Source organism: Cornus florida, unplaced genomic scaffold, assembly GCF_030987335.1.
Source record: "Cornus florida cultivar Cherokee Brave unplaced genomic scaffold, ASM3098733v1 CherokeeBrave_3.0.0_Hap2_Chr08, whole genome shotgun sequence".
Taxonomy (NCBI): domain Eukaryota; kingdom Viridiplantae; phylum Streptophyta; class Magnoliopsida; order Cornales; family Cornaceae; genus Cornus; species Cornus florida.
Window position 1 is genome coordinate 19,287,815 of NW_026775578.1, and position 14,914 is coordinate 19,302,728.

Genomic DNA, 14,914 nt, shown 5'->3' on the forward strand with positions numbered 1-14,914 from the left:
TTTTATAATAAATTAATAAGTAAGGGTAAATTAGTAATTTTACTCTTTCCATTAACACCATCCATTTATCGGGGAGGTCAGTGTAGTTTGGCAAACAAAAAGGGAGGTCTGTGTAGATTGACGAAATCTCAAGGGAGGTCAGTATAATTTACCCAATTTATTACACTTAATAATTACAATTATTTACCTTCTAGTTACAATCCAATCCACACTATCATTTTATAATATGCCCTTCAATTGTTTCAAAAACACTAATAACCATATGTATTTATATGTTGTAATTTAGTTATACTTCTTCAATTTTTTTACTCGCAAGGTTCAAATACTGACAAGTACAAGTGTTGTTTGTTAGAATTAAAATATATATATATAAATAAAAATAATAATATCAAACGGAATTCAGCCCGAAACCAAAATTTTGTTGTGGATTGGAGTTGGGCCCACTGGCGGATCCAACGTAGGGCTGGGCTGGGCTCCAGCCCACCCCAAATTTTTTATTTTTTTTGTTTTTTTATGACTATGTGTATTTTTAGCCCAGCCCAAAAAAAATATTTATTATTAATATTAGCCCACCCAAATAAGCCCAAATCAACTAAGCCACAATACTAAAATAAAAGCCCAAGCCTAACAAGCCTTATTAATGATGAGTATTAGGATACGAAGTAAAACATACTTTGAGACAAATTTGAGACAAATTATATATATATATAATAAATTCATAATTTCAACACTTTCAAATCATCATGAAAAATAAACATAACTCGTGTGTTTATCTAGAAAGTATTCAACAAATAAACAAAAAAATCTATTGCATTATAAAGTACGAAAATTTGATGATTTTGATCTCTAAGTAGACAAGGAGTATTAGTATAAAAGAAAACATCTAAATTCAATAATTCACAAATCAAAAGTTACTAACTTACTATAGATTTAGATAAAACAAATATAAATGGGTAAGTGTTAGATTTTCAAATTGATTTATAAAATAAAACCACAAACAAAAATTACAATAATTCAATCTTTAAAACTAAAAAAACAAAATATGGAACGTGTTAAAACATAGCACGATGGGAGGCGAATTTCTTACTGATTGCATGACTGGACCTTGTTTGAAAAATTGACTTGGAGTCTATTATTGACGAATTCGAGTCTTTAAAGACTCGTCGAACACAACTTAGATAAATATTTTGTAATATTTGAATTCAAATATTTATCTAGATTATGTTATAAAAAAATTTACTTAAGAAATTGTGTTATTAAATTTATGTTTAATTTTAGCCCATTTTACTGATAATTCCTGGATCCACCCTTGGTTGGGCCTCATACGTTTTGCGTAATAGGCCAACTTCAGCCATTACTAACAGATCTTGGGTCCGTTGGGCTCCTATTCCAATTGTCCATTTATTCTATTGCCTTGGTAATGACCTGTCCAGAAGCATTCAGAAACTGGATATGGACCATGTCAACATTCATCCTATGAAGTAGAAACAACTCAACCTCAACTAGTTTTGAATGTTGACTTCGTCTTTGTGGGGCCCAATTTATCAAGAAATTCCAGTGGTTGATAGACATTATTCCGTTGAGCAGTGCCACACATCACTAATTAAAATTCATTAAAATTCTAGATGTGATGTTAAATTTGACGTGACAATAATTAAAAGGATATATTTTAACAAACGAAATTAAAGGAATTGTCAATTGAAAAAAAATGAAATAATAAATAATTGCACTAGTGTTTTTTTCTTTATATTTAATTTGTTTTCTTCTACTAATCTTTTTCAATATATATGTGACATATATATATATATTCACTCTTTATGTTTTTCAATAACTCTATCTATATCTTTGTTGGGTAAGTAAATTATGTAAATTAAAGATTCTTATTCACCAAAAAGATCACTCATTTATGGTAAAAATTTATAAATTCTAATTTTAACTAATTAAAAAATTAATAGAATAAGTCTCTTAAACTAAAATATATACTGGCAAGATTAAATTCGAATTATTAAGTTATATTAGGGTTTGGATTTCATAATTATAAGTTTTACTATTTTTTTTCTCCTTCATATATTAAGATATTTCCTATATTAAAAAAATACTTTTAAAACACACAAAGCAACCACCCAATTCAAGATAAAATCAAAAATTAAAATTTGTGAATGTATTTTCCTATTGCGTGTTCGTGAGTTTAGAATCAAGGGCGGAGCAAGAAATTTCCAATTGGAGGGCCAAATAGTGATATAAAGTTAAATTTTATAAATAAATAAAATAATTACAATTAAAATTTTCTTCCTGGTGTAATTTTTAACGTACATTTAAAAGAACAAATCTATAAACGATGTGAGAAAAATAAATAGAAAGAAAATTAGTTAACAGTCTATTAATAAAGTTGTCATTGTCCGGTATCACGAGAAAAATAAATAGAAATAAAATTATAAGGCTCACATACACTGCTTCCACTGAGTTCGAACGCTTGACCTCCCTTTGGAAGTAGGAGCGCCTGTTAGTAAAATAATAAACACTTCTATTATTAAGTTTGAATTTTTAAAGCCAATACCAAAAGGAACATCAGACTTTGAAGAATGAATCATAAATAACTTATTTCATTAACCATTTTTAATTTCCATAGATGGGTAAACTATAAATGAGAACTTTATAAAATTTTGGAAGGTCAGCTTTAATTTTCTTATACAAAATTATCATTAATAATCATGAATAATTATTATTAATAAAATTCTGAAAAATATTTGGTGGGCCAAATTTAATATTCTATACAAAATTACCATTAATAGCTATACATTATTACTACTAATAAATTAATTTTTTTTTTTGTTAGAATAAAAATATTTCTCAAAAAAAAAAATTATGAGTTTTTCGATTTGTCACTCAAAAATTAAAAACACATTTATCAATGATTAGGAAATAAAATAATAATAATTTAATTTTTTTATTAAGTTTTCTAAAAATAGTTCTTTATAATATTTTCAGAGAATTATAAAAAATAAATCTTTTTATAATTGAGTTTTGAGAAAATTATTATCAGAAAAATTAAATCAAATAAAATTTTTGTACAGTATTAGGATTTTCAATTTTTTAAAACTAGAAAATTATTTTATGAATGACATAACAAGACCAACTTTTATATACAATTTTCTAATTTTTTATTCTCAAAAATACTGAAAACTTTTATCAAAAATTAAATCCAGCAGGCCATCACAATTTCTCACACGAGTCCTGATCCTAACTGGTGGACCACGTGGTCCATGGAATAGCTGATTATTTCCTCACCTGCCGACGACCTTCTTGGTTTCTTCTTCCCACTGGCAAAAAATGGAATTGGTCTGTGTTGCACGTATACATTTAATACTTTGACAAGTGCAACACACATATATACGCGCATACGTGTGTATATATATATATATGTATATATGTAGGAGGACTTGATGAGGAATATCAGTTGAAGAAAGAATTGAAATGGATACCCACAAAGAATGGGGAGGAGAGAGGAGGGTAGTGGTGATCGGAGGTGGTGTAGCTGGCTCTCTTATTGCCAAATCTCTGCAATTTATTGCTGACGTCACTCTCATTGATCCGTAAGCCTTCTATATTCCTCTCTTTTCCTTTCATTTCCATCTTTTTCTTTTGATATATGAATATTTCTTCAAATTGAATTTGGGAATTGCTTGATTTTATCATTTTTAGCCTTATGTACATATTCTTTATGTGGGTTTTACATATTCTATTTGATGAAACTGAATTTTGTAGAGTTTCACATATTAGACCAATTTGTAAAGCTTTACACATATTTTTATTTTTTATCAATTCATACCAGAAATTAGCTTCTGCATATACCTTTTTAGTGACATCAAGTGGTAAAGATTACATAATATAAGCTAAATTGTATGTATTTCTGATGCTATGCTTATGTACATTATGATGATGTTCAACAATTCAATCCGGTACACCGACATGGATTGAGGAGCACAGACTTGGGTGTTTGATAAAACTGAAAATTAAGTACTAAAAAATTTAAGAGTGAAGTTTTTAAGTGGTCATTTTGAATTTTTAGCGTTCAAAACATTCAATGATAAGTGATGTTGTTTTTGCACTTCGTGTCACTTAAACTTTTATGCCTTCCATTTTCTGTAGTATTCAAATTGCGTTATCAAATGTACTTAATTGGATAAGCATTTAATCCGTTCAAATTTAATTTACAAATCGAAGAGGTTATGCAATTATATATATACCCCTGCATGAGACTATTAATTAGAGCCATTAGTCCTAGGCCTTAACAAGTCCAATTTACTCTGTTTCATCATAATATGTTCCGACAAGGTTTCATTTTTTAAATATTATACATTGTTTATCTCCTTTACATTTTTCAAAACTAAAATTAAATCAATAGAAAACTACTCAAAACTGAAAGAAAACATTGGGAGCATTGTGGTGATAATGCATAAGCAACCAAAATGCAATTTGCCTAGATTTTCCTTTGACATAAAGATCATGTCACATCTCCAATCGATTATTTGCATATCTTTCTTATTTAGCTCTTTACTCTTCACTTTATTTTGTTCTTGAAGAGTTGTCAGTTAAATTGGTTTATTAAACTACCCTAAAGAATAATCTTGATAATAGTATAGATACGTTATTATCTTTTTTGCTAAGATTAAGATTCAACCAGGAAGGAATATTTTGAGATCACATGGGCTAGCTTGAGGTCAACGGTGGAGCCATCATTTGCAGAGAGATCGGTTATCAAACACCGAGAATACCTTACCAATGGCCGTGTCATTACAGCCAGTGCCATCGACATCACTGCCACTGAGGTATTGACCTCAGAGGGCCGTCTAATCCCGTACGACTTTCTTGTCATTGCTACTGGCCACGAAGATCATCCCATTCTACCAACAAGAAATGAAAAACTTGAACAATACGAAACAGGTAAAATTATGTCAAATTACAAAACTATATATAGGAATTTGACATTGTTCTTATTCTCATGAACTGCAGCATAAGTTTCCAAAGCAATAAAAAAAAGAGAGAATTTTTAAAGTAGAATTGGGTGAAGTATTTCAAATTTTGCCATTTGTATCAAAGAAAAAGTTACTAGGATGTGTTTTTATCTTTAGAAAAGTTTGCAGTTGCTTCGATTCAAATGATAGCTACGATTTGCTTAGGATCGAATATCAAAAGCCTGAGCTTTATTGTGTACCTCAAATTTGTAAATTATCTGGTCAATTCTTGAAACTTGTTTCACCGTGTGGACTCTAGTATCACCTCTTTTAAAATCACTGAACTTGGATTCTAGATTTACATATAACTACAATTTTATTGATAGTATGATTGTTTATGGACTATTAAAAACCATTGGATTATAGCTCATCCCATTTCTCATATGATGTTACTTATGATTGAACTACTACTTCTTTCCAATGGCAGAAAATGAAAAGATAAAAGAGGCACATTCCATTTTGATCATTGGAGGTGGCCCCACTGGTGTCGAACTTGCCGGAGAAATTGCTGCTGATTATCCAGAAAAGAAGGTTACTCTGGTGCATAAGGGATACAGGTTGCTCGAATTTATCGGACCAAAAGCTGCTGGTAAAGCTCTAGATTGGTTGAAATCAAAGAAAGTGGAAGTAAAACTGGAGCAATCAGTCAATTTGAACAGTATTTCCGATGGAAGCAAAACTTATCGAACTTCAGCTGGAGAGATTATCAAAGCAGATTGCATGTTTTTGTGCATAGGGAAACCACTGGGTTCGGCATGGCTAAAGGAGACCATATTGAAGGATAACTTGGACAATCTTGGAAGGTTAATGGTTGATGAGAATATGAGAGTCAAGGGTCGCAAGAATGTTTTTGCCATTGGCGACATCACTGATGTTCGGGTGAGTGCTAAATCACACCTATCTTTGGATGGTTTTCTTGCAAGGATTAATATTGTTTTAATGACCAACTTAGACTTAAATAAATGTTTGCTCATGTATGAAATAAATATTGTTTAATGACTAACTTAAGACTTGAATAAATGTTGCTCATTTATGAAAAATTGTAAGAATAGGATGAAATGAACTTTTAACCATGCTGAAATCAGAGATGTAATCTCTTACTACCCTGGAGAGGGTAGTGGTTCAGATTTTTAGCAGAATGTTAAAAATTGAGTAGATGTTGAAGAAACTCTTTATAAAGTACCAATGATTTTGACAACATTTCATAGCGTAATCCAATTTGATTCTAGCATATTCACCCTACTAAAATTATATTCTAGGCTTTCCAGCATCTTAAAACCATATTGATTGTCACTAATCTTTTAAAATTTTAGATTTATTGGGCACTGAAGAGGAAACTCTCCTAAAGTGCCTTCTTCACATGGAAATTTACGTTTCATCTAATCTGCAGAAATATATCTTTGCTTCATTACCATAATGCTTTGCAACAACCGAAACATGCATTACGCCTATGGTTCAAGTAAATGTAGCCTTGAATGAATATGTATGTATCCCGAGCAAATCTAATCCTTGGTTGTTGCATGACAATGTTGGCGTGCCAGGAAATTAAGCAAGGATATTTGGCACAAAAACATGCTCTGGTGGCTGCAAAGAACTTGAAACTACTGATGACCGGAGGAAAAGAGAGCAAAATGGCGACTTACGAGCCTCGTTCGATAAAGGCTATTGTTTCGTTGGGGAGAAGGGATGCTGTTGCTCAATATTCGTTCACAACAATGATCGGACTTGTTCCAGGCTTGATCAAATCCAAGGATTTATTTGTGGGTAAAATTAGGAAACAGTTAGGTCTAGACCCTCATATTGTGCATGCTTAAGCTCTACGTTTTGCCTTCTTTTCTTTTTCCTTTCTTCTTATATTCAGCATTTTCTCTTTCTTGATTGATTGTATATATATATACCTATTAATTTGGTGTTTGTGAGTTGTATAAAATGTAACTATTACTTTATTGAGAAGGACTTCTTAATGCATTTTTCGCGTATTGAATACTTCCACGTTATGAGGTAAAAGTGTTACATTCTCTTTTTACTCCATAAATTATTTTTCCTCTTTGAAACTCTGTTCCTTTTTTAATAAATGAGTTCAGGATAATGGCTTATTATTCGAGTTCCTATATTTGTGAGGTGAAAATTTATAAATGGCTTAAGATCAAAGGGTATGATTTATGATTTATGAATCTGCCAAAAGGTGATTTCTAAGTGATTTGAAGATATTTATTAAAAAAATAAAAGATATTTATCAACTTTGAGGGATTAATGTAGAAAATACAACTTAACAAATTGTAGAAACAATCAATTGACCCTTAATTTCTTTTTAAATTTTTTTTCTTTGCCACAAAAAAAAAAAAATAGAAAAAATAGAAAAAGAAGAAGAATTGAACTTATATTGAATTTGAAAGATCAATCACTTGTCAGTTATCATACGTAACTTATCTAATTGACATTATCTTTTTTTTTTTGGAAATTTAGTTGACATTCTAACAATTATATGTTAGGATTGGAATAGTAATTTGAACGTTTGGTGGGGTACTCTGAAAGTGTAAGATGTCAGAAAAATAAAGCAAAAAATCTCCAATAACTATACCAGCCAATGGTTACGTTTATAAGGAGCCATATATTAATATTAATAATAATAATAAAATAAATAAATAAAATAAAATTCACCAACACCTAGCAAGATGTTTTTGTGTTTATATTTATTTTCAAACTTGCAACACTTTTTACAAATATATGCTTTTATAATTTTACTTTAAAAAATCTTGCAATAAATTTGCATTACCAAACAACTTTCAAAATAGTGTTAAACATATTATAAAATAAAACACAACTTTTACTTCAGGTCAAAGCAAAAAGGATTGCAAAACAACCTTAATGAGTGACTTTCATGCTTCGAAAATATTATATGATAATGCAAACAAGCACCAAAGTTTGCTCTTTGCCAGAATGTTACTAAACGGTTTATTGTGACTTGTGAATTATGTACTTGACTGAATTATAGGTTATTGGGCTTGAGGCCAAATTTAGGCCCAATTACTGATACGGTTCATGGCTTAATTTATCAAATAAGATACATACAACATATTTCCTTGTTGTGCCTTTCAACCAAAGTATAGGTGTATTTTCAATTATTTTTTAAACAAGTAGGATTCTACCTCTGATTTATTGTCCCTTTTTTGAAATTCTAATTAATATTTTTTTAAGATGGCATGAATTTAATGCGTTGTATCCTTTTAAAATGCTAAAACTACTAATTTGGAATTCAAAAATCCAAATTACCAAACCAAATATATCTTGTGTCTCCCCATGGAAAAAATGCATTTGCTGATCTTCAAAGCAAATAGAGGGTCAGGGCCGGCCCTGGCCCAAGGTGACCAAGGCGGTCGCCTTGGGCCTCAGATTTTAGAGGGCCTCAAAATTTGAGGCCCATAGGGGATGGAAATAAGATAAAATAAAAATAAGTTAGGGCAAGTTACAGACGACACAATCTGCTTCGACACTCCGCAAGGCGCAGCCGCCTCTATCGCCTCAGGTGACAAGGTATGTTCATCCTATCTCTCCTTTTGCATGAATCGATCTTTTATATATGTTTCTTTCTTTCGTTCATCTCATCATTTGATTTGTTCTAACTTTGGTTCGTTTGATTCGGGCCTTTACCTTTGTTCCAATAGTGAAAAGTAGCTAGGGTTGTGTGTGTGTCAGTGTGTGTGTGATGGCTATCAAAAGCTGAATGAATATATTATGGTTCTCTTAGTATATTAATAAATGTGTGCCTTTCTACGTGTGTCTTTCATGGCGATCGAGTCCATAATGTATTTCCCTCTCCCCAAGTCCACTCCAATCTCACAACAGCAGCAACCATACCCCTTTTCCTCATAATTTTTTGCATTTTCACATTCAATCCCACGAAATTTAAGGATCCCTTCTAGTGGGTTGAGGTAATAATTAAATTTTTCGATCTCTAAATTATGCTCATACTTAAAAGTGCCAAATTAAGGGTTTTTTTTATTTTTATTTTTATTTTATTTTTATATGAAGATACATACCACCATTATTGATGTTATTTGAAATTGGGTCAGCTAGAATTTCAGTTATTAATGCTGTCAAAGCACTTGCCATCAGAATGTACAAACACATGAAAATCAATAGCATGCTTTAACAAAACAAAAGTTAATGGTTTTTTCTATTAATTTGCACAGGTCTTCTGTAGCAATGATCAATCAATCACTGCGGGTAATTGGCTCCCAAAAAAACACACAACAAAGTGTAGTGTAGTTCTCCAGTAAACTGTTCACTTCATTTTTTATTTTGTGCCTGTGAAAATTTAGCACTCTTTAATTGATAAATTTATCGTTATTAGTTGGTTGTCTTATGCACACTGCACATGTGCACAATTATTTATTGGTGGTGATAAAACTTTATAGTTATTAGTTAGTTGTCTTAAGCACATAGCACACGTGCACAATTATTTATTGGTGGTAATAGATTTATACTTATTAGTTAGTTGTCTTATGAACACTGTACAAGCGCAAAATTATTTATTGATGGTGATAAATTTATAGTTATTAGTTAGTTGTCTTAGGTACAATGCACATGGACACAATTATATTAGTTATAGAATTTGAAAACATCGTGTTAAAATTTCGCACTCTTATAATTCTTTTTTGCGTGTGTGAAACTCAAGGGCCTCACATTTGAATGTTCGCCTAGGGCCTCTCAAAATATTTGGAATCTCAGGGCTGGCCCCGTAGAGGGTGTTATCATCTAATTGCTTGCTACAAAGAAGAACCAGGTTAACGACCTCTCTCTCTCTCCCCCAACACACACAGCCACACACAGTAATGCCCACCCCTCTCAACTTAGTTCCTTTCTTTGCTTCACTCCTTGACTCATGTTTGTCCACAAAGAATTTGATAAAATTGAAACAAATACATGCGAAAATCATATCGGTAGGAATTTCCCGCCACGACTTTATACGATCAAAGCTCGTTTCTAACTATGCTGCCTGTGCCCAAATGCTCGATGCCACCCACATATTTTCTCTCACTAACCGCCAATCCACCTTCCTTTACAACTCCCTCATCAGAGGCTTCTCTTCCCTCAACCTCTTCTCTCAGTCCCTCTCCCTTTTTCGCCAAATGCTCTATGCCCACAAACCCATTGACCGACACACCTTGCCCACCGTTCTCAAATCTTGTGCTGGCTTATCGGCCCTCCGACTTGGCCGCCAAGTCCACCTGGTGGTTTTAGCGAATGGGTTTGGTTCAGATGTTCCAAATTTAAGTGCTTTGATTACGATGTACTCAAAGTGTGGAGATTTGGTTAGTGCCCGGTGGGTGTTTGATAAAATGCCGGAGATGAACTCGGTTACTTGGTCAGCAATGATGGCGGGCTATGGGATGCATGGAAATTCTGGTGAGGTGTTTGTGTTGTTTGAACAGATGGTGAATGCTGGGGTATTGCCGGATGGAATGACTTTTACTACTGTTCTGACAGCGTGTAGTCATGGGGGTTTGACGGATAAGGGGAGGGAGTATTTTGAGATGATGAAGGGAAGGTTTGGTCTGAGGCCCAGGTTGGAGCATTACACTTGCATGGTGGACATGTTGGGGCGGGCTGGCTGTGTTGAGGAAGCGGAGGTGTTGATTGAGGGAATGGAGGTGGAGCCGGATGAGGCTCTGTGGGGTGCATTGCTAGGGGCTTGTAAGATTCATCGGAAGGTGGACGTGGCTGAGAGGGTGGCTGAGAAGATCTATGGGAGGAGATTGAGTGCAACATCTCTGTAATAATTCTTTTTTCTATAATGCCAAGGTAGTATCATAAATTTGTTAATTGGTTTCTTCTTCCCAGTGGCAAAAAATGGAGTTGGTCTGCGTTGCACGTATACATTTAATACTTTGACAAGTGCAACACACATATATATGGGCGTACATGTGTGTATATATATATATATGTATATATGTAGGAGGACTTGATGAGGAATATCAGTTGAAGAAAGAATTGAAATGGAGACCCACAGAGAATGGGGAGGAGAGAGGAGGGTAGTGGTGATCGGAGGTGGTGTAGCTGGCTCTCTTATTGCCAAATCTCTGCAATTTATTGCTGACGTCACTCTCATTGATCCGTAAGCCTTCTATATTCCTCTCTTTTCCTTTCATTTCCATCTTTTTCTTTTGATATATGAATATTTCTTCAAATTGAATTTGGGAATTGCTTGATTTTATCATTTTTAGCCTTATGTACATATTCTTTATGTGGGTTTTACATATTCTATTTGATGAAACTGAATTTTGTAGAGTTTCACTTATCTATATGATTATATCACTACATGTCAGAATTTGCCTTTTTAATGAGACCAATTTGTAAAGCTTTACACATATTTTTATTTTTTATCACTTCATACCAGAAATGAGCTTCTGCATATGCCTTTTTAGTGACATCAAGTGGTAAAGATTACATAATATAAGCTAAATTGATTGTATTTCTGATGCTATGCTTATGTACATTATGATGATGTTCAACAATTCACTCCGGTACACCGACATGGATTGAGGAGCACAGACTTGGGTGTTTGATAAAACTGAAAATTAAGTACTAAAAAATTTAAGAGTGAAGTTTTTAAGTGGTCATTTTGAATTTTTAGCGTTCAAAACATTCAATGATAAGTGATGTTGTTTCTGCACTTCCTGTCACTTAAACTTTTATGCCTTCCATTTTCTGTAGTATTCAAATTGCGTTATCAAATGCACTTAATTGGATAAGCATTTAATCCGTTCAAATTTAATTTACAAATCGAAGAGGTTATGCAATTATATATAAACCCCTGCATGAGACTATTAATTAGAGCCATTAGTCCTAGGCCTTAACAAGTCCAATTTACTCTGTTTCATCATAATATGTTCCGACAAGGTTTCATTTTTTAAATATTATACATTGTTTATCTCCTTTACATTTTTCAAAACTAAAATTAAATCAATAGAAAACTACTCAAAACTGAAAGAAAACATTGGGAGCATTGTGGTGATAATGCATAAGCAACCAAAATGCAATTTGCCTAGATTTTCCTTTGACATAAAGATCATGTCACATCTCCAATCGATTATTTGCATATCTTTCTTATTTAGCTCTTTACTCTTCACTTTATTTTGTTCTTGAAGAGTTGTCAGTTAAATTGGTTTATTAAACTACCCTAAAGAATAATCTTGATAATAGTATAGATACGTTATTATCTTTTTTGCTAAGATTAAGATTCAACCAGGAAGGAATATTTTGAGATCACATGGGCTAGCTTGAGGTCAATGGTGGAGCCATCATTTGCAGAGAGATCGGTTATCAAACACCGAGAATACCTTACCAATGGCCGTGTCATTACAGCCAGTGCCATCGACATCACTGCCACTGAGGTATTGACCTCAGAGGGCCGTCTAATCCCGTACGACTTTCTTGTCATTGCTACTGGCCACGAAGATCATCCCATTCTACCAACAAGAAATGAAAAACTTGAACAATACGAAACAGGTAAAATTATGTCAAATTACAAAACTATATATAGGAATTTGACATTGTTCTTATTCTCATGAACTGCAGCATAAGTTTCCAAAGCAATAAAAAAAAGAGAGAATTTTTAAAGTAGAATTGGGTGAAGTATTTCAAATTTTGCCATTTGTATCAAAGAAAAAGTTACTAGGATGTGTTTTTATCTTTAGAAAAGTTTGCAGTTGCTTCGATTCAATTGATAGCTACGATTTGCTTAGGATCGAATATCAAAAGCCCGAGCTTTATTGTGTACCTCAAATTTGTAAATTATCTGGTCAATTCTTGAAACTTGTTTCACCGTGTGGACTCTAGTATCACCTCTTTTAAAATCACTGAACTTGGATTCTAGATTTACATATAAGTACAATTTTATTGATAGTATGATTGTTTATGGACTATTAAAAACCATTGGATTATAGCTCATCCCATTTCTCATATGATGTTACTTATGATTGAACTACTACTTCTTTCCAATGGCAGAAAATGAAAAGATAAAAGAGGCACATTCCATTTTGATCATTGGAGGTGGCCCCACTGGTGTCGAACTTGCCGGAGAAATTGCTGCTGATTATCCAGAAAAGAAGGTTACTCTGGTGCATAAGGGATACAGGTTGCTCGAATTTATCGGACCAAAAGCTGCTGGTAAAGCTCTAGATTGGTTGAAATCAAAGAAAGTGGAAGTAAAACTGGAGCAATCAGTCAATTTGAACAGTATTTCCGATGGAAGCAAAACTTATCGAACTTCAGCTGGAGAGATTATCAAAGCAGATTGCATGTTTTTGTGCATAGGGAAACCACTGGGTTCGGCATGGCTAAAGGAGACCATATTGAAGGATAACTTGGACAATCTTGGAAGGTTAATGGTTGATGAGAATATGAGAGTCAAGGGTCGCAAGAATGTTTTTGCCATTGGCGACATCACTGATGTTCGGGTGAGTGCTAAATCACACCTATCTTTGGATGGTTTTCTTGCAAGGATTAATATTGTTTTAATGACCAACTTAGACTTAAATAAATGTTTGCTCATGTATGAAATAAATATTGTTTAATGACTAACTTAAGACTTGAATAAATGTTGCTCATTTATGAAAAATTGTAAGAATAGGATGAAATGAACTTTTAACCATGCTGAAATCAGAGATGTAATCTCTTACTACCCTGGAGAGGGTAGTGGTTCAGATTTTTAGCAGAATGTTAAAAATTGAGTAGATGTTGAAGAAACTCTTTATAAAGTACCAATGATTTTGACAACATTTCATAGCGTAATCCAATTTAATTCTAGCATATTCACCCTACTAAAATTATATTCTAGGCTTTCCAGCATCTTAAAACCATATTGATTGTCACTAATCTTTTAAAATTTTAGATTTATTGGGCACTGAAGAGGAAACTCTCCTAAAGTGCCTTCTTCACATGGAAATTTACGTTTCATCTAATCTGCAGAAATATATCTTTGCTTCATTACCATAATGCTTTGCAACAACCGAAACATGCATTACGCCTATGGTTCAAGTAAATGTAGCCTTGAATGAATATGTATGTATCCCGAGCAAATCTAATCCTTGGTTGTTGCATGACAATGTTGGCGTGCCAGGAAATTAAGCAAGGATATTTGGCACAAAAACATGCTCTGGTGGCTGCAAAGAACTTGAAACTACTGACGACCGGAGGAAAAGAGAGCAAAATGGCGACTTACGAGCCTCGTTCGATAAAGGCTATTGTTTCGTTGGGGAGAAGGGATGCTGTTGCTCAATATTCGTTCACAACAATGATCGGACTTGTTCCAGGCTTGATCAAATCCAAGGATTTATTTGTGGGTAAAATTAGGAAACAGTTAGGTCTAGACCCTCATATTGTGCATGCTTAAGCTCTACGTTTTGCCTTCTTTTCTTTTTCCTTTCTTCTTATATTCAGCATTTTCTCTTTCTTGATTGATTGTATATATATATACCTATTAATTTGGTGTTTGTGAGTTGTATAAAATGTAACTATTACTTTATTGAGAAGGACTTTTTAATGCATTTTTTGCGTATTGAATACTACCAAGTTATGAGGTAAAAGTGTTGCATTCTCTTTTTACTCCATAAATTATTTTTCCTCTCTGAAACTGTGTTTCTTTTTTATTTATTTTTTTATTTTTATTTTATAAATGAGTTCAGGTGACAATGGCTTATTATTCGAGTTCCTATATTTGTAAGGTGGAAATTTATAAATGGCTTAAGATCAAAGGGTATGAATTATGAATCTGCCAAAAGGTGGTTTCTAAGTGATTTGAAGATATTTATTAAATAAATAAAAAATAAAAACTTTAAAGGTTTGAACTAGACATTTAACGTGGATGGTGAGAGTTCGAGTTTTCAAAGGAGTAA

General features: G+C 32.9%; 3 protein-coding genes across 5 annotated transcripts; all 3 read left to right on the forward strand.

Moving 5' to 3' along the window:
- The first annotated feature begins 3,282 nt into the window (after positions 1-3,282).
- LOC132270629 (uncharacterized) lies at positions 3,283-7,012 on the forward strand. Its single transcript, XM_059771804.1, has 4 exons — positions 3,283-3,593; positions 4,685-4,944; positions 5,443-5,894; positions 6,557-7,012. Exons 1-4 carry the CDS (start codon positions 3,475-3,477, stop codon positions 6,827-6,829), a joined length of 1,104 nt encoding a protein of 367 aa, XP_059627787.1. The 5' UTR covers positions 3,283-3,474; the 3' UTR covers positions 6,830-7,012.
- Positions 7,013-8,488: 1,476 nt separating this feature from the next.
- Positions 8,489-10,801, forward strand: LOC132270631 (putative pentatricopeptide repeat-containing protein At3g23330). Of its 3 annotated transcripts, none has more exons than XM_059771807.1 (2): positions 8,489-8,549; positions 9,209-10,801. In XM_059771807.1, the coding sequence occupies exon 2, from the start codon at positions 9,851-9,853 to the stop codon at positions 10,793-10,795; it is 945 nt and encodes a 314-aa protein (XP_059627790.1). In that variant the 5' UTR covers positions 8,489-8,549; positions 9,209-9,850; the 3' UTR covers positions 10,796-10,801. The 3 variants fall into 3 exon arrangements, with proteins under 3 accessions (XP_059627790.1, XP_059627791.1, XP_059627792.1); XM_059771808.1 differs by having other exon boundaries at positions 9,694-10,801; XM_059771809.1 differs by having other exon boundaries at positions 9,720-10,801.
- Positions 10,802-10,848: 47 nt separating this feature from the next.
- On the forward strand, positions 10,849-14,551 carry LOC132270630 (uncharacterized). The gene is made up of 4 exons (XM_059771805.1): positions 10,849-11,133; positions 12,268-12,527; positions 13,026-13,477; positions 14,140-14,551. Exons 1-4 carry the CDS (start codon positions 11,015-11,017, stop codon positions 14,410-14,412), a joined length of 1,104 nt encoding a protein of 367 aa, XP_059627788.1. The 5' UTR covers positions 10,849-11,014; the 3' UTR covers positions 14,413-14,551.
- Positions 14,552-14,914: the final 363 nt, after the last annotated feature.